The sequence below is a fragment of the Panulirus ornatus genome, chromosome 44 (genome assembly GCF_036320965.1).
Source record: "Panulirus ornatus isolate Po-2019 chromosome 44, ASM3632096v1, whole genome shotgun sequence".
NCBI lineage: Eukaryota > Metazoa > Arthropoda > Malacostraca > Decapoda > Palinuridae > Panulirus > Panulirus ornatus.
Window position 1 is genome coordinate 14,722,249 of NC_092267.1, and position 17,962 is coordinate 14,740,210.

The following is a 17,962-nucleotide window of genomic DNA, read 5'->3' on the forward strand; positions in this document are numbered from 1 at the left end:
GTTCAAGGGTCGTACCGTCGTGTTCAAGCGTCGTACCGTCGTGCTCAAGGGTCGTACCGTCGCGCCCAAGCGTCGCACCGTCGTGTTCAAGCGTCGCACCGTCGTGTTCAAGCGTCGCACCGTCGTGTTCAAGCGTCGCACCGTCGTGTTCAAGCGTCGTACCGTCGTGCTCACAGGGTTTTCGTTCATCCTTGTAGCAGGGCAGTAGGTCGTGGGCACCTGCTGGTAAGGCAGTATTCCTGTCTCTTGTCTCACTGTGTGGACACCACAGCAGCAGAGGCGGCGTCTTCCTCGTCGTCTTCCTCCTCAAGAGTACACGTAGGTAAAGCAGGTATTCCCATGCGCCCTCAAGGCAGGGCAGAACTCTCTCGGGGGTAAGATTCTCTCTCTCTCTCTCTCTCTCTCTCTCTCTCTCTCTCTCTCTCTCTCTCTCTCTCTCTCTCTTGTGGCGGAAAATGTAAAAAAAAAATTTTTTTCCCCCCACCCACCCCTCGCTGACTTCGAGGTTACTAAATACTGCTTTCCCCGGGGGGGAAAGAAAGAAAGAAAGAAAGAAAGAAAGAGGGAGTGAGTGAGTGAGGGAGGGAGTGAGTCAGCGCTGGGTGACGCAGTGGGATTTTTTGGGGGGTGGGGGGGACCGTTGGTCCAGCCGACACGCACTGTGTGAAGGGGGGGAGAGCGAGGCCTCCCCCTCCTCCTCATCTCTGTACCCACCACCGCCACCCTGTGCCCCGTTTTTTTCTTCTTAACAACTCGTTTTCCTGTATCGTCAAAATCCCTGGCTGGGTGTGTGTGTATGTGTGCGCGCGCCCCGTTGTGGCAGACGGTGTGCCACGCACTGTAAATGAACGTAAAAAACTGTTCGTTAACAATAGAGAAACCAAACGAATTTGTAAACAAATGGTTTTGATCTTAATTTACCATTTGATTTACGTACGTAGACCAAACGAATTTGTAAACAAATGATTTTGAACTTAATTTACCATTTGATTTACGTACGTAGACCAAACGAATTTGTAAACAAATGATTTTGATCTTAATTTACCGCTTGATTTACGTACGTAGACCAAACGAATGTGTAAACAAATGATTTTGATCTTAATTTACCGCTTGATTTACGTACGTCCATAATAAACGTGAGTCATAGAAACGAACTGAAGATATGTACTGACAGAGTCTAGTATTATATTGTTTTGGTATATAACTCCAGTACATTATGACGATAGACACAAAGGAAGTATCTACTACCCTTAATAGAAATCATTATGTATGACGTCAGACGTAGTGAAGTACATTTGAGTGTGATGCTACGTCGTTTTCTTCCTTCGTAATACCACGTCGTTTTTCCCTCAGTCTCTGAAGGAATTAAATCCTGGAATTAAATCCCGTGTGGTTTTGATATTGAATTTGGTATAGACTATGTTGTGTGGGTGTGTGGAAGCTCCGTGTAGTGTGTACGTTCACTTTGTGATCTTTCTCATCCTTTTACGAGCAAAAGCGTCTTGCATCTCCCATCCCAAGTTTCTCTTGTGGTAGACTGTAAGCCCGAGCATGTGTCTTGATGCCTGGTGCATTTATATGTGAACTATAAATCGGTTTGTACATTTGACCTTGCTTGATTTATGGATGGAAATTGTGAGAAATTGAACGAGATTATTAAATCGTTTATAAAAACGTATTCCGATGGTAGTAACACAGCATTTGTGTGTTTGTAGATATTCTGATCCTAATAACACAACATTTGTGTGGTTATAGATATTCTGATCCTAATAACACAACATTTGTGTGGTTGTATATATATATATATATATATATATATATATATATATATATATATATATATATATATATATATTCTGATCCTATTAACACATTTTTGTGTTTATAGATATTCTGATCCTAATAACAACATTTGTGTGGTTATAGATATTCGGATCCTAATAACACAGTGTTAATATTTGTGTGGTTATAGATATTCTGATTGTAGTAACAACTGTGTGGTTATAGATAGCAAGGAGTTCGGATAATTGAATAATATTTGTTCACGACGAGTGAAACCCAGACCGTCCGGGTACATAAAACTTAAGTGTTCACGTCTACCAGCGTTGAACTGTTCTTTATCCCACGTTAGAACAGTTTGTTCAGTCAACACCATACTTAACACCACGCACAGCGTCATGAACAGGTTAAGGTCATGCATACCAGGTCTTGAGGTACTCCGTTGCCCATCTCACTTGAGGAGGGGCGTGGGCGTGTGTTACCCGGAACACACCATGATAATAGTAAGGTCTGACTTGTCGCACACATGACGCCCCCCCATCCACTTCCTGGTGTGGACCGAGGCTGCTCGCTCACCATTGTACACAGGAAATGCTCCCTTCTCAAGCCTAGCGCATACCTTCCTCTTGTATCCCACTTTATGTATGTGTGTATATGTGTGTGTGTGTGTGTGTGTGTGTGTGTGTGTGTGTGTGTGTTCTTGTGAGTTCATGGGGAAGTGAAACACGATAAAAAAAAATTCCCAAGTGCACTTTCGTGTGATAATCACATCATATATATATATATATATATATATATATATATATATATATATATATATATATATATATATATATATATATATATATATAAAGGGATTGCACTGTTATATTGAGTGATTTATGATTACTTGGGGAAAAACTCTTTAAATTACGATTGTATTACTCTTTTCAACGTTACTGTACGTGTTTGTTCAGTTTGTCATTTTTCATGTGTTTCCGTAGGTGGTTTAACCCATTGGTTAATTGCAGTATAGGCCTATCGATTGCTAGAGTCGTTACGTCCATCACTATCATTACTAACGATCGTTATATTTCATCTGTGAAGACCTTCATCGGGTATTTGAGATGATTACAAGACCATATACACACTGCCACTACGTGTCCGGCCCTTAGTTTAAGAAGCGTCGTAGATGGATATTGTCTGATGGCTTGCGGCCCTTAATGTAAAGAAGCGTCGTGGATAAACGTTGTGTGGTGGCCCACGTCTTCACACAGGAAGCACCCGCCAAACGTCTTCACCTGGGTCTGTAGGACGGGGTGAGAAGCAGGCAAGTAAGCAAGATCGACACACAAAACTGGACACTCTCTCAGTAGTACCTGGGTGTTGTTAAGTGAGGAAGATCACCCCACACACACACACACACACACACACACACACACACACACACACCGGCCAAAAAATAAACTTGTTTATGTAAATTCAAACGCGAGAGACTTTTGGCTTGCGGCTCCCTGGTGGTGGGGGCTTACGGGGTTAGGGGAGGGGGGGGGGGTTTGGTCCAGCCAAGAGGAGAGAGAGAGAGAGAGAGAGAGAGAGAGAGAGAGAGACGCCTTTCCCTGGCTGTATGATATGAGATCAGTTAACGACGATGGTGAGAGAGAGACTTTGTCTCCACATCGGAATTGTTGTAAAAAAAAGAAGAAAAAAACATTGTAGTACAACGTGACGCTATTTAGATGGTAGTGTTGCTAAACGGTATATTCACAGTGCATGGCTTTTGCCGTTAGAGACATGGCACACCGAAAAGTTGCCACAGTGAAGACCAGTGAAGGAATATGTAAAAAAAATACCAGAAAGTGATGATTAATCAGGGATTCTCAAAGGGGGAAAGACAGAGGAAGGAAAGAGGAAGGCATTATAACGGCTCATCCTCGAGTAGTTGATGTCCTCCTCATAAATTGGGAAGCGGCATATTTAGCCAACGTGGATGACGTACTGGCGTATATGTAACTCACATTTTTGCCAGAACGTTGTACACAACGACACAGAGTGTGACCGTCTGTCTGACCTTTGACCTCACTCGCCCCATGCTGATCAGGGGGCCAAGGGTCACGTCATCGCACTCCGGTCGTGCTCAAGTTAAGGGCTCAGTGATGGAGGCTCAGGTGTGAGGAAGAGGGGAAGATAAATTTTTTTTTCTGGAGGTCGGTGATTAACACACGTGTGTACGACCCGTCGACGCGAGATCTACGAACATAAGGATTTAGGTTAGGTTAGGTTAGCCTATGTATCATGCTTGGTTAGGTTAGGTTAGGTTAGGTTAGCTTGTGTATCATGCTTGGGTAGGTTAGGTTAGGTTAGGTTGTGTATCATGCTTGGTTAGGTTAGTTTAGCCTGTGTATCATACTTGGTTAGGTTAGGTTAGGTTAGGTTGTGTATCATGCTTGGTTAGGTTAGGTTAGCCTAGCCTAGCCTAGCCTAGCCTGTGTATCGTGCTTGGTTAGGTTAGGTTAGCCTAGCCTGTGTATCATGCTTGGTTAGGTTAGGTTAGCCTAGCCTGTGTATCATGCTTGGTTAGGTTAGGTTAGCCTGTGTATCATACTTGGTTAGGTTATGTTAGCCTGTGTATCATGCTTGGTTAGGTTAGGTTAGCCTAGCCTGTGTATCATGCTTGGTTAGGTTAGGTTGGCTGTGTATCGTGCTTGGTCAGAGGGTATACATACATACATACATAGTCAAGCCTGTTTAGTGTCGTTGATATTCTTAACATTTGATTCGATGTTAGAGAGCTTGTGGTGTGTGTGTGTGTGTGTGTGTGTGTGTGTGTGTGTGTGTGTGTGTGCGGGGGGACGACCCCCCTCCATCGGCGCACCAGAACGGAAAACGTGATGTTCGCGTGGTATGTGGCGGGAATGTTTGAGGGAGGGTACTGGCTTGGGGTGGGGGGGCTTCCTGAGTCACGCCCTCAGGTACACTACATCACCCAGCTACTTGTGGTAGAGCAGTCCACGGCTCTCTGCTGTGTGGTGTGTGGTGTTGGGTAACCTCTGGTCATAGACCATCAGGTCTTGTGTTATCTGGCTTTCCCATGTACTGTCCTCCAGCAGATAACCTGGTCATAGACCATCAGGTCTTGTGTTATCTGGCTTTCCCATGTACTGTCCTCCAGCAGATAACCTGGTCATAGACCATCAGGTCTTGTGTTATCTGGCTTTCCCATGTACTGTCCTCCAGCAGATGAGCTGGTAATAGACCATCATTTAAGCTGTTATCTCTCATTATCTCGCTCGTTCTTCCCTTCATTGTCAAGAGAAAATAAACCATATATATGGTGATTATCTCTCCCTTCTAAAACCCCCATAAAGCTGTCATTTATTCATTCCTTTTCTTCTGCTTTTGATTCCGTGGCACGATCAGGCGTCCGCGCCGGAGGCCATAGTTTGACCGTGTCACCGTGTCTTTTTGTCCAGCCGCTGCCTCACGTCGCTGGTATTTACCCGGTGCGGCCGATAAACTGACCAGCGGTGGGTAAACAAGCTCGTGGGAGGATGTACGTGGCGGGCGAGGGCGCGGGCGCGGCCGGGGTGTGGGGGAAACACAAGTTGGTGTGTGAGTCACATGAGAGGAGAGAGAGGTGTGGGGGTGAGGAGGGAGGGTGTTCAGCGTGCCTCCTGCCTTACCTCACTGCCACACGTTTTTCTCTCCGGGCTGGCCAGGGTGCCAGGCTAGCGCCAAGCCCGCCGACCCCCATCACCACTACCACCACCTCCTCCTCCCCAAGCTACGCCCCACCTTGGGGAAAACCCTCCCTCGTCCTCCTCCTCCTCCCCCCCCCAAGCTACGCCCCACCTTGGGGAAAACCCTCCCTCCTCCTCCTCCTCCTCCTCCTCCTCCCCACCAAGCTACGCCCCACCTTGGAGAAAACCGTCCCTGTCCTCCTCTTCCTCCTCCTCCTCCTCCTCCTGCACCAGGTCCTTCCACTTCGGTAGCGCCCGCTGGTTATCATCGCCCAGCCGCCCGTTGCGACCCTCTCCTGTACGGTCTTCTGTTGTGGCCACAGATAAAACCCTTCATCGCGGACCATAAGGTCGCCAGCTCCTGCTCTGTTATATATATGTGTGTGTGTGTGTGTGTCTGTGTGTGTGTACTCAGCCAGCTCTCCTCAGCTTGTGAGCGGTTGATATGTGGTCTGAAATGTATCTTGTTCATGTGGATTTATAAGATACTGGAGGAGTGATCTCCAGGATGAAGCTGTGATGGGTTATGTCTCATTATTAGCGTTATCTTCACAGAGTTCTGCTGATCCGGGGATTTCAGTGTGTGTGTGTGTGTGTGTGTGTGTGTGTGTGTGTGTGTGTGTGTGTGTGATGGCTGGGCCGAGCTGAGGAGGGGGGGGGGCTTTGACCTACCCTACCGTTAACATATGTACCTCTGACAGGGCGAGTGTCCACCGGTGCCTGAAGGAGACGGTGTGTGTGTGTGTGTGTGTGTGTGTGTGTGTGTGTGTGTGTGTGTGTGTGTGTGTGTGTGTGTGTGATCAGCACACCTATTTGTCATGACCTGTTTGAGTGCCGTACGGGGGGAGAGGGAGTGTGTTACACACACACGTGAGGGCGCCCCATCTCGTGTAGCATTTTCCACGACCACACAGCCTCTTAGGTTCACGTCTTCTCTCTCTCCATGAACCATTATCCTCCGTCACTGTGTCCCATTCGTCAGCCGCTGTTCCACACGGTAGAACTGCCTCGTTACGTGCGTGTACACGTCACGTCCCCTTCACATTGTGGCGGGCGATCCGAGGGTCATGCCTCGTCTCTACTGCCCCTCCGGGAACATGACACGTTCCTGTTGGATGCTGGTGTCCAGTTAGACTCTTCCCCACGACCCAAGTTGTTACTGAACCGTCCGTTGTTATTATTATTATTATTATTATTATTATTATTATTTTGTTATTGTAATTATTATTATTATTATTATTATTATTATTATTATTATTATTATTATTGTAATTTTTATTATTATTATTATTATTATTATTATTATTATTATTATTATTATTATTATTTATTCGAGGACTACGGTTCATTTCGTCTTGGCTAGCCTGGCTTTCCAAGTAGAGTCCATTTGTTGTCCCGGTTATGCTGTCGTCTGTAATAGCTTACGTCACATCGGTGTGGGGTTGCCTGCTCTGCTTCGAGACCAGACCACCCCCCCCCCCCCCCCAACCACGTCTGCCTCACGGAGGAAGGTAGTTTAGGTTTTACACAGTAGTAGTAAGAGAATTCCCCTTTTTGAAACGAGGCTGTACGGTCGTGTTTGGGTATGACAGCCCGGCCTTTGAGGCGAATTGTCCCTCGAACATCAGGTCAGAGGGTTAGAAAGACAGTACGATGGTAGTGGTTGTGGTTGTGGTGTGGTGTGGTGTGTTGTGGTTTGGTGGTGGTTGTGATGTGGTGTGGTGTGTTGTGGTGGTGGTTGTGATGTGATGTGGTGTGTTGTTGTGGTGGTGTGGTGGTAGTGGTGTGGTTTGGTGGTTGTGGTGGTGGTTGTAGTGTGGTGGTGGTTGTGATGTGGTGTGGTGTGTTTTGGTAGTGTGGTGTGGTGGTGGTTGTGATGTGGTGGTATGGTTGTGGTGTGGTGGTGTTGGTGATGTGGTGGTGGTGGTGGTAGTGGTGTGGTGTGGTGGTGGTTTTGATGTGGTTGTATGGTTGTGGTGTGGTGGTGTTGGTGATGTGGTGGTGGTGGTGGTAGTGGTGTGGTGTGGTGGTGGTTGTGATGTGGTTGTAGTGTGGTGGTGGTGGTTGTGGTAGTGTGGTGGTGTTGGTGATGTGGTGTTGTGGTCGTCATGGTTGTGATGTTGTAGATAAGCGCGTCACATGACCCCTGATAGCAAGGTCGGGGGTAATTACCATGACCAGGACTCACCTCCCTTGCCAGCGGGCACCCTCACCCCCCCCCCCTCATCAAGACCCCCCCCCCCCCAAACTGGGTTCCCCTCTCTCCCCCTTCACCGGTTTTTCTTCACAGTCTCCCCCCCCCTCTCCCCCCCACCCCCTCGTGTCTTCCTTCCTCCCCATCATCACCCACCGTGAGTGACTTCTACTCCCCAGCAGGCCGATAGCGGGGAGAGGATACCGCGAGGGAGGTTTGAGTTTGGGGAGGAGAGTTGCTGGTGAAGTCTGCGGTAGTCATGATCCTTGTTTCATTCACGTGTGTGTGTGTGTGTGTGTGTGTGTGTGTGTGTATGTATGCGTGTGTGTGTGTGTGTGTGTGTGTGTGTGTGTATGTGTGTGTGTGTGTGTGTGTGTATGTATGCGTGTGTGTGTGTATGTATGTGTGTGTGTGTGTATGTATGCGTGTGTGTGTGTGTGTGTGTGTGTGTGTGTGTGTGTGTGTGTGTGTGCGCTCCCGCCGTCTGCTGGGTTAGGTTCATGTCTTGGGTATTTTTAATTTTCAGTCGTTTGCAGTAACCTGACACCCTTGTGCTGGGGGCCGTGTGTTGTGTGGTGGTGGTGTCAGGCTCCTGCTCTCTCTCTCTCTCTCTCTCTCTCTCTCTCTCTCTCTCTCTCTCTCTCTCTCTCTCTCTCTCTCTCTCTGTGGCTCTACCACTCACGTGCACTTAACAATTTCAGACAATTTTTCTTTTTTTTTTTCATTTGGTGTTGTGTCTTCCTTGTTCTCCCGCGCGCGCGCGCGCGTCTTGGGAGACCGTATGCAAATGAGGACATCAACTGCTGCCCTCCAGCGTAGCGCAGACCGCTGGTGTTCAATGGTCGTAGACGCATGGTTGGTGACCTGGGGTATTACAGCGTGTGGGGGGGGGTGACTGCCAGACGTATGTCGAGTCTTGATTAAGGCAATGTGGAGGAAGATGTAGGGCGGGTTGTCTGCTTGTGGTCATGGACGTTTATCGTTCAGGGTCTAGGTGGGTGGGTGGGGGGGAGGAAGGGAGGTGGTGGGCTATGGAGGTACCCTCGACATCCACGTGAGTGAAGGAAGGGGATAGTGTTTCGCGCGCCAGGCCTGCCTGCAGGCCGACACAGAGTTGGAGGAACGATGGTTCGACTCCCCTCAGGCGAAGATGATGCCCCCCTCCCTCCCCCCCTTCCCCCTCCCCATGGCGAACGTATCAAGGAACTAAATCCTCTTTCATGACCTTTTTTTTTTCTTTCTTTCTTTTTATCTATTATATCTCTGGCGGCTCCGTTCCCATGTGGTGTGGATGACAGACATTCCTGCAAACCTCTCTCTCTCGGCTCTCACTCGTACGTAGTGGTGTTCTCAGCGTCTGTCTGATTTACTGGAGAGAGAGAGAGAGAGAGAGAGAGAGAGAGAGAGAGAGAGAGAGAGAGAGAGAGAGAGAGAGAGAGAGAGAGAGAGAGCAGGCTTTCACACCGCTGAAAGTGCGTCTTTCATGTTGCACCCGGCTCTCGCACAGCTCATCTGTCCAACATGGCCAAACGTCTCCATATCTAGTCTTTCTCACACACACACACACACACACACACACACACACACACACACATGAGATTGTGGGGCACAGGCAGTTTGCAACTCCGCCCCTCTACTGTACGGACGTGTTATACATATATATATATATATATATATATATATATATATATATATATATATATATATATATATATATATATATACACAGACCCTCGTCACGGTGTACACAGTGTACAGAACATTACACCTGAAGTATGTACCTTCAGCCTCGACCATCTCTCAGCGTCTCTCCGTCGTTTCCATGTCGTTTTGTTCGCTGAGGAGCGTCAGTATTACTCTATATCTCGTCCGCTTCCAGTTCTGACGTCCTCCACACAGCACCAGACCATCTTATATAAATAGAAAGAGACAATGTAAGGATGTCTCTTTGTGTCTTTTCTCATATTCCCTCCTTTATCTCACTGTTCCAACCGTATGGTACTACTATTCCATCTCCATCGCTTCTAATTCTTCGGTTTGTACCTTGGGAAGTCCCTCTGTGTCTCCCAGTTCCCCTTCCTCGACGTGACCCCATCTTCACATTCGCCCGTACTCGCCATCATTCCCTCATACTCTACACAAAGCTTTGGTGCTTTCCCTGAACCCCTTGACTAACCATCCTTTCACAAGAATCGTCTGTTTACCCACATAAACTATCCATCTCTTCCCCTCCTCCCACAACGCAAGCCCTACTTCCCCTTCTTGAGTCACCTTACTCTGACGTCACGGCGTCATTTGCATACAAGAACCGTCGTAAATTCCGCTTAGGTTCATCTCGACGCTTTCGCCAGCCACCTCACACAATGCCGCCTCCCCTACCCCTATGTAAACACTGAACCTCCATACATCGCGTAGATTTCACGTACTGTAGTATCTGTTGTAGGCCCCTTACCCATACCATTGTAATAGTCACACACGTTATAAAGGCTATGGACAACATTTAGAAGTCTCTCTCACACACACACACACACACACACACACTGTCAAGGCTTTAAACAACGTGTAGAAGTATACCCAGTCGTTTTATACTGAGTGTTTTCTTATCTGGGTACATATAATTTCTCTCAGATTCAGAATATATATATATATATATATATATATATAGTCGTAGAAGGCGACTAAAAGAGGAGGGAGCGGGGGGGCTGGAAATCCTCTCCTCTCGGTTTTTTTTTTTTTTTCCCAAAAGAAGGAACAGAGAAGGGGGCCAGGTGAGGATATTCCCTCAGAGGCCCAGTCCTCTGTTCTTAACGCTACCTTGCTAACGCGGGAAATGGCGAATAGTTTGAAAGAAAAAGAATATATATATATATATATATATATATATATATATATATATATATATATATATATATATATATATATATATATATATATATAATTTCTCAGACCACTCGGCGTTAAGATATTAAAACTAACACACACACACACACATGTATATAAGATGTCGTGTAAAAGAATGGCGGGGTATTTGGCTGGCCGGTTGAGGTCGGGTCTGGCGGTACGCCTTAACATGAGTGAATTATGTTTACCGATGACGTGGCTGTGAATTCAATCCTCCTTGGGTGGATGTTGTGGCGTCGTTGGTGCTCCCAGGGTATGCCAGCGTGAGTCATTGGCCCGTGCGCTATTTCGGTTCTCATATCCCCTCTCCTGTTTGGGCCCGTTTGTTTATTTGCCCTGTGATGTGTCCTCCTCCTCCCTCCCCCCCACCACCACCCCTACGTCTTGATATACTCCTTTATCCCCGTGACATATTCCACTTACCCACTTCCTCGTGACGTGCTCGTTTCTACCCTGACTAATGTTGCTAGACATTATCTTCTGTCTTCACGTCGATTCGTTTTCGCCTCGCCCGTCTAATCTCCGGGGGTCGAGTTGATGTGCGACTTTAACCTAATTCGCTGACAGTTTGAAAGAGCCGTTGAGACGTTTACAGTTGGTAAAACGAAGCGAACATGGTGTGTAGGGATGGGGTCGTTACAGCATTCGTGCCACATTGGCACGAATGCTGCAGAACTCTCACCATCAACTCACGAATGATAGTCGCATCTTCTGCCATAGATATAGTGTTGCTACCTGCCATTCTCATGGTCCATGTTCGGAACCCGGATAGGCCACCTGGCTCGCACCCAACCCAGCTGGGCATCCTCCCCTTTGGGGCTGGTCGATGAATGGGTAGCTGTGTGTTTGTGTGCATAAGATTAAGATGTGGTGTGTCTAGAAATACGCCAGACGAAAGAAGTGTAATATATTTCTCTGGTGGTTAATACTCAAAAATATACCAGGTGAAGCTGAGCAATACTGTACATGAAAGTACTTATGAATATACTCTTTGTGTGTCTTATAGTATGTGCTTAAAAAAAAAAGATATGTAGATTGTTTTAGTTATACATTTTTCATGGTATAAACGAGGCAATTTTTTTTCTTTGTCTGAACAGACCATTTTCTAATCCAAGTTGTTATTGACAGGGTGTGGAACAGTTACCAAACATTTCAGGATGTAGACAGGGATGTCTGATATCTGATGGATTAACCATTTTCCAACCATCACCAGGTGGTGGATGCCATAATGGTGAGGGCGGTGGTGGTGGTGGTGGTGGAGGTGGTACAGAGGGCGGCGGAGGTCCAGATGAGGAGGAGCTTGGTGCCTTCTGGGAGATACTTGAAAACGACATTCGACCCATAAAGCCCCTACCCTCCTGCCCAGAATCTCAGAAGATCTTCTCTGAACACAAAGAGGTATGATGTCATCTTGTGTCTCCTACTATCAGATCAGGGGTCTGGTGTTTTCCACAGTTTCAGGTCACTTTGTGAAAATAATTTTATGTTACATTCTCAAAATTATTTTCCTTCAATGGTGTACGTGTGCGTGTGTGATTCACTGATATTTCCTATATTGAATTATCATTTTTATGAAACTCCTTTTGTTTCTTATATTGTTTGGAGTATTGTAGGAGGTGGATGCCCAGGTGTTAATCTTGACAGTCCAATCGTGATAGGAACTGTCAGTGTTACAACAACAGCACTGCTTAAAGCTCCTTTGGTTCAGTGTTCTAAGTGATCATCTCTGCCTATGATTGTAATAGATTATCATCAGTGGTATATCATGTCACTGAGAAGATGCTAAGGCGTTGAATGAAAGAATAGTGATATCAGATATGTCACTCTTTTCCTGGGGGAAGACAGAGCAGATACTGTCTCACATAGTGATGTTCATGAATATAATACATTCTGTGTTTAATAGCAGTTGTAGCAGTCACTGAAAAAGACTCAAAGGCTTTTGTGAATTAAAAAATTTGTTCAAGCAATTTGACACCAATAAGATGATTAACCAGTGACTTTTCTCTGATATTAGGAAGAGAGGGAAGATGGAAGGGGAGAGTGGCAGGATAGGGAAGGGAGTTGAAAGGATTACTCTTAACATTTTCCATTCCTCTTGTATCCAAGTCTTAGCTAACCTCTCTCATTTCTCATTCTGCCTATCCCATCATTACTTCCACTCCCTGCCTTACTGTTTGCCACGTTATTTTCTGCCTTTAATCTTATCCCTTCTTCTGTTCCTTTGATTTGCAGTTCCTTTCATCTACCCATCCCCATTAGTTTTGCTCTTGTTTTCTCCCTTTTCTGTCCTTCATCCTTTGGGATTTCTTCTCGCTATGCATCTTTCCCCATCTATCCTCATTTTTCTCATCCTCTTTTGCACCCTTTCTCTCTGTCATATCTTTTTCATTCTTGTTTTCCTTTCTCTCCATTTCTCTTCACTTGAGTCTCCAGTCTCCTACTTGCTGTGTTATTTATTTCCTCCTTTCTTGTCCAATGTATCTTATCCTCTTCGCTTCAACATACCTAACTTTTTGCTTATCGTTGCTATTCTCGTTCTCTTGATTTTTACCCCCTCCTTACTCCTCGTACTTCCCATTTTATTTTTCCCCGTTCATCTTTCATCACTTCCCTTCTTATGTCATGTGCAAAAATTTATGTGGTAATTGTTTGATGTGACGTAAACTTATACCTCTTTCCACAGATGGCACGGAAGTACCTAGTGTTACAGCAAGAGATCTTCAACTTAAGAAAGCACAAGAGTATCTTGGAGAATAAGTTATCACAAGCTGAAAAATTGGAGCAATTAGGGAATCAAAGATACCAGGATAAGATAAGAGAACTGGAAAGCAAGAGGGTATGCAAAACTTCTTTATCAGATTTCTGTTGTGCAGTTGCAGTGGAGTTGATAATGACAGAATGATAAGGTTTCTGTGCTCACAGAATTACAAATTAAGAACATGATTTTCATAAACACTAGTTGCTGTCAGTGAATGAATAATGTTTCGAAAGTTATTCATATGCTGTGAAATAAATTTATGATCCTAGAAGAAATTAAAATGACTGTGAAACAGGGTTTATGAGAAAGAAAATGAAAGTTCCTAAAAGGGTTCATTTTCAGCTCTGCCAGGGTATATACAATTGATTTTGTGATAGCTTTCTAATGTTACTCTAAATTTCAGGAAAATTTGTACCACAATCAAAGCAGACTGAAACAACAACTGGAACAAATTTGCACCCGCCAAGAAGAACAACAGAAGCGGCAACTGCAGCAGGATGATGGGAACGACGTAGGTCTTGACCACCTACCTCTGGCTCCACCTTGAAAATCACATTCTCTGAATCATCCAGGCTGTTATCTGTGGGAACATTCAGGAATTCTTCCAAACCAGGAATTCTTCCAAATCTCTCGCTAGGAAAATGCAAGCTAAGAATGCATTATTTGTGATTTCTCCAGGGAGAGGATTTCTCTCTTGATAATCTGTCTCCAGGGAGAGGATTTCTCTCTTGATAATCTGTGTATGGCATGAATAGAAACCAAATTTTGGAATGGATTAGATCATGCCAGCAGATCAGCTATATTTGCAATTGATGGTAAAGTGAAAGGGAAAATACTATCGCAGTAGACTTGCAAGAACAATAGTGTGATTGGAAGCTAAAATATTGTTAGTTTCAAAACTGTGGTCTGCGAATATCATCAGTGATTTCAAGTCCCTTTCAGGACGTCCTTTTATTTAGTAGGATTTTACCATGCAGTTTTCCTTATAGTTCTAAACGAAGTTAATCCTCTTTATAGTCATGTTCTCTCATAGGTTTCATCAGTATCAATGAGTATCCAGTTGTGCATTTTGTAGGCATGGCCTTACCTTTTTCTTTTGTTAACAGCTATATTGATATGATTTAAAGCGAAATACATTTTGTGATTAAATGGCAACAGCGAAATGCTCCAGTGATTTTCTTGAATTGTTTGTTTCATCCATGTTGGTACAATATTACTTACTAAAGTTGCAGTTCCTGATTAGAGATTCATGATATTCTTTCAAGGGGTACTGTTTCAATAGCATGTCATCAATGGAGGTCCATAATATTGAGGAGAACATTAAGATAAGGATGGAAATGCCTTTAAATGTTGACGGGTAGTTGATATTTCATGAGTTGGCATATGGCAGGGACGTGTGTATGAGTGCATCATGTGTGACTGTGCCTTTGGATGTTCCTTCTTAATCTCTAGAGTACTTGCAATTTTATAAGACAATAATGTAATAAAATGTAATGTGTGATTTAAATTGTATAGTATATAGGAGCTTTGATATATTTGTAATATATGTAAATAAGTATTTTATATGTTTATTAAAGTATGTTTTTTAGAACACTTTTTTTACTATCTGATGATAGTCCTTTGTACGACATGATCTTAGATTGTATTGTTTCATTATCTTAACTTCTTTGCATGGAAATGGAAAAGGACTGGTAGACGTGGAGACTCTTTTGTCATGGCCACCTCCTTTCTTGGAGTTCCTGAAGGGAATGGACATCAAAGATATGGACAGATGTATGGAAAATTTTTTTGATTTATACAAGATAGTGTTTTCAAAAATATCCTCAAATACTAGTCATTGTAAATTTCTTGTATGCTTTTCTGACATCACTTACATTCTTCTTTACTTTAAGTCAAACTAGTGATTGTATCAAGATTTCCTTCTTACATGTGAGTTTTCATCCTTTTTTCATCATTGCTTAGTGATTCAAGTATAACCACATTTTGATGTTTATATCATTTGTCATCACCCCACGATCCATTCTAATATTACAGACCCATATGTTTCTTAATGCATTATAATGGGTTGAACTTCAGAAGATGATAAATCGACATGCTGAAACTCCACCAAAAGCATTGGTTTCTAGGTAAGGGAATTAGGTAGGGAGTAGTTGGTAGACAGCCACTGACCAGGGATGTATATCACTGGTGCTACCCTCCTGAGTATCAGAAGGTTTAGTGATGGTGGCATAGTGAGATAGCACTGCAGTCATTGTCAAGTTGCACTTCTCTAACCCAGGTAGCAGTCTTTTTCTTTCTACCTCACCCACATGTGAACTGCTGGCGTTCTGTTCACAAACATATAAGCTTTCCTTGTTACACATAACTCCTGACAGCTTTTAACTTGGACAACTCATTCTTTGTAGATCTAGATTTTCCCACAGTAAATGCTAGGCACTATCCCTGCCTTTTGGCAAAATGGTATAAGCAATAGAGAGAAGCAGTAGGTAGGACAATAGGCAGGAATATTCTTTAGAAATGTTAGGTAGAAGTAGCAGGTAGGACCATTAAAAGGGAGCATCAGGTAGAACTAGTAGGATGGAACATTAGGTTGATACTTTAGGTAGTAGTAGTCAGCAGGAACATTTGGTAGTAGCCTCTGGAAACACTGCACTAGAGTTGCCCTCTGCCAGTAGCCTGTTAAGGGTGAGGCACTAAGGGTTAAGAAGCAGCACTGGAGTTCACCAGTTATGGTGACTTTTGTCGTGACCACTCCTTTGAGAAACTTCTCAAAGGGATCAGATGTCAGAGATATAGATAAATAGGTAGTGAGGGATTTGGTGGAACCCATTAGGGATGCCTCAACTTATTCATGTTCATAAAACCATAAAACCAAATGTGTGGAAGTCGAGAACATTATCTCGGAAAGCAAAAATGGGTATGTTTGAAGGAATAGTGGTTCCAACAATGTTGTATGGTTGCGAGGCGTGGGCTATGGATAGAGTTGTGCGCAGGAGGATGGATGTGCTGGAAATGAGATGTTTGAGGACAATGTGTGGTGTGAGGTGGTTTGATCGAGTAAGTAACGTAAGGGTAAGAGAGATGTGTGGAAATAAAAAGAGCGTGGTTGAGAGAGCAGAAGAGGGTGTTTTGAAATGGTTTGGGCACATGGAGAGAATGAGTGAGGAAAGATTGACCAAGAGGATATATGTGTCGGAGGTGGAGGGAACGAGGAGAAGAGGGAGACCAAATTGGAGGTGGAAAGATGGAGTGAAAAAGATTTTGTGTGATCGGGGCCTGAACATGCAGGAGGGTGAAAGGAGGGCAAGGAATAGAGTGAATTGGAGCGATGTGGTATACAGGGTTTGACGTGCTGTCAGTGGATTGAATCAAGGCATGTGAAGCGTCTGGGGTAAACCATGGAAAGCTGTGTAGGTATGTATATTTGCGTGTGTGGACGTGTGTATGTACATGTGTATGGGGGGGGGGGTTGGGCCATTTCTTTCGTCTGTTTCCTTGCGCTACCTCGCAAACGCGGGAGACAGCGACAAAGTATAAAAAAAAAAAAAAAAAAAAAAAAAAAAAAAAACCAATACTCAAAACTTCAACATAATAGACTTGACAAAACTAGTTTTCCAATGACAAATAGAATTTTGAAGGAAAGAAAAATATAAAAACATTATCTGTGCCAATCATTAGATTTGTTTCTAGTTTCATGGGGTGGATGAGGTACATAAAACCTCTCAAATCACTTATGCACCCAATGTATTCTAATTAGAGTGCCCTTATGTAAATGCTTCTATTTTCTCAATTTGTATACCAAGTAGGTTTGTTGAAACTAACTTCTCTGTTTCCATCACCTCTAGATGCAAATCTGTTGCATTTAGTCACAAATCATTAACTAGCATCTTTTAAAGTATTCTTAACCTTATTCTGTTTCCACATTGCATTTATCCTTCTCTTATATCATCATCCTTTCCTTATGGTACCTTCAACTGCACTGCTTTATGTTTTCTTGTCCAGCCTATCATCTGTAAAATGTCTAATATTTTGAATGACCATATAATCCTAAAAGACATCATTCCATGCTCACAAGATATGTCTTGATTTTTTGGTCCCATCTTGACCCATATGTGCATAGATTTCATTTCCATATGTTAGAGTTAAGACAAGTTCTCCATTGTTCAAGGTTCATTCACTTTCAGAATTTATATATTATCCTTCCACCATTTTTTCTCTCAGACAAGATTGTACTGTTTTCAACGTTGCTGTAATCATGCTATTAGATTTTACTTCTTAGTATGTAAACTCATACACACCTAGCAGCTTTTCTTCATTTAAGCTGATATAATGCTTCCACATAGAATTTCTTTCAGTATCTAATTTAACTCTTCCTATCATTCACTTACATTATCTGGTAATATATCATATATATATACATATCATCACCTGTTTGTTCCACATCTTTCACTCTGCTTACAGTACAGCATCAGTAACTACTACAGCTCTGGTAACTCCCATTCTGTTTCACCTTTATTTAGTAGCACACAGTTATCACCCCAAAATGTTTCATCAAACTCGGTGCCCATTCATAAAGAATATTAAACAGGTATGGTGACATAAAACAACCTT

General features: G+C 43.8%; 1 protein-coding gene across 4 annotated transcripts in view; it reads left to right on the forward strand.

Annotated features, from left to right (window-relative positions):
• Positions 1-14,942, forward strand: part of LOC139762776 (mitogen-activated protein kinase kinase kinase 7-like) — a 116,465-nt gene extending 101,523 nt beyond the window's left edge. For all 4 annotated transcript variants that reach the window (XM_071687914.1, XM_071687916.1, XM_071687915.1 and 1 more), the window contains 3 exons: positions 11,807-11,991; positions 13,277-13,429; positions 13,755-14,942. In XM_071687914.1, coding sequence (XP_071544015.1) covers positions 11,807-11,991; positions 13,277-13,429; positions 13,755-13,898 — 482 coding nt within the window. In that variant the 3' untranslated portion in view covers positions 13,899-14,942. The remainder of the gene's footprint in view (positions 1-11,806; positions 11,992-13,276; positions 13,430-13,754) is intronic.
• The last annotated feature ends 3,020 nt before the right edge of the window (positions 14,943-17,962 follow it).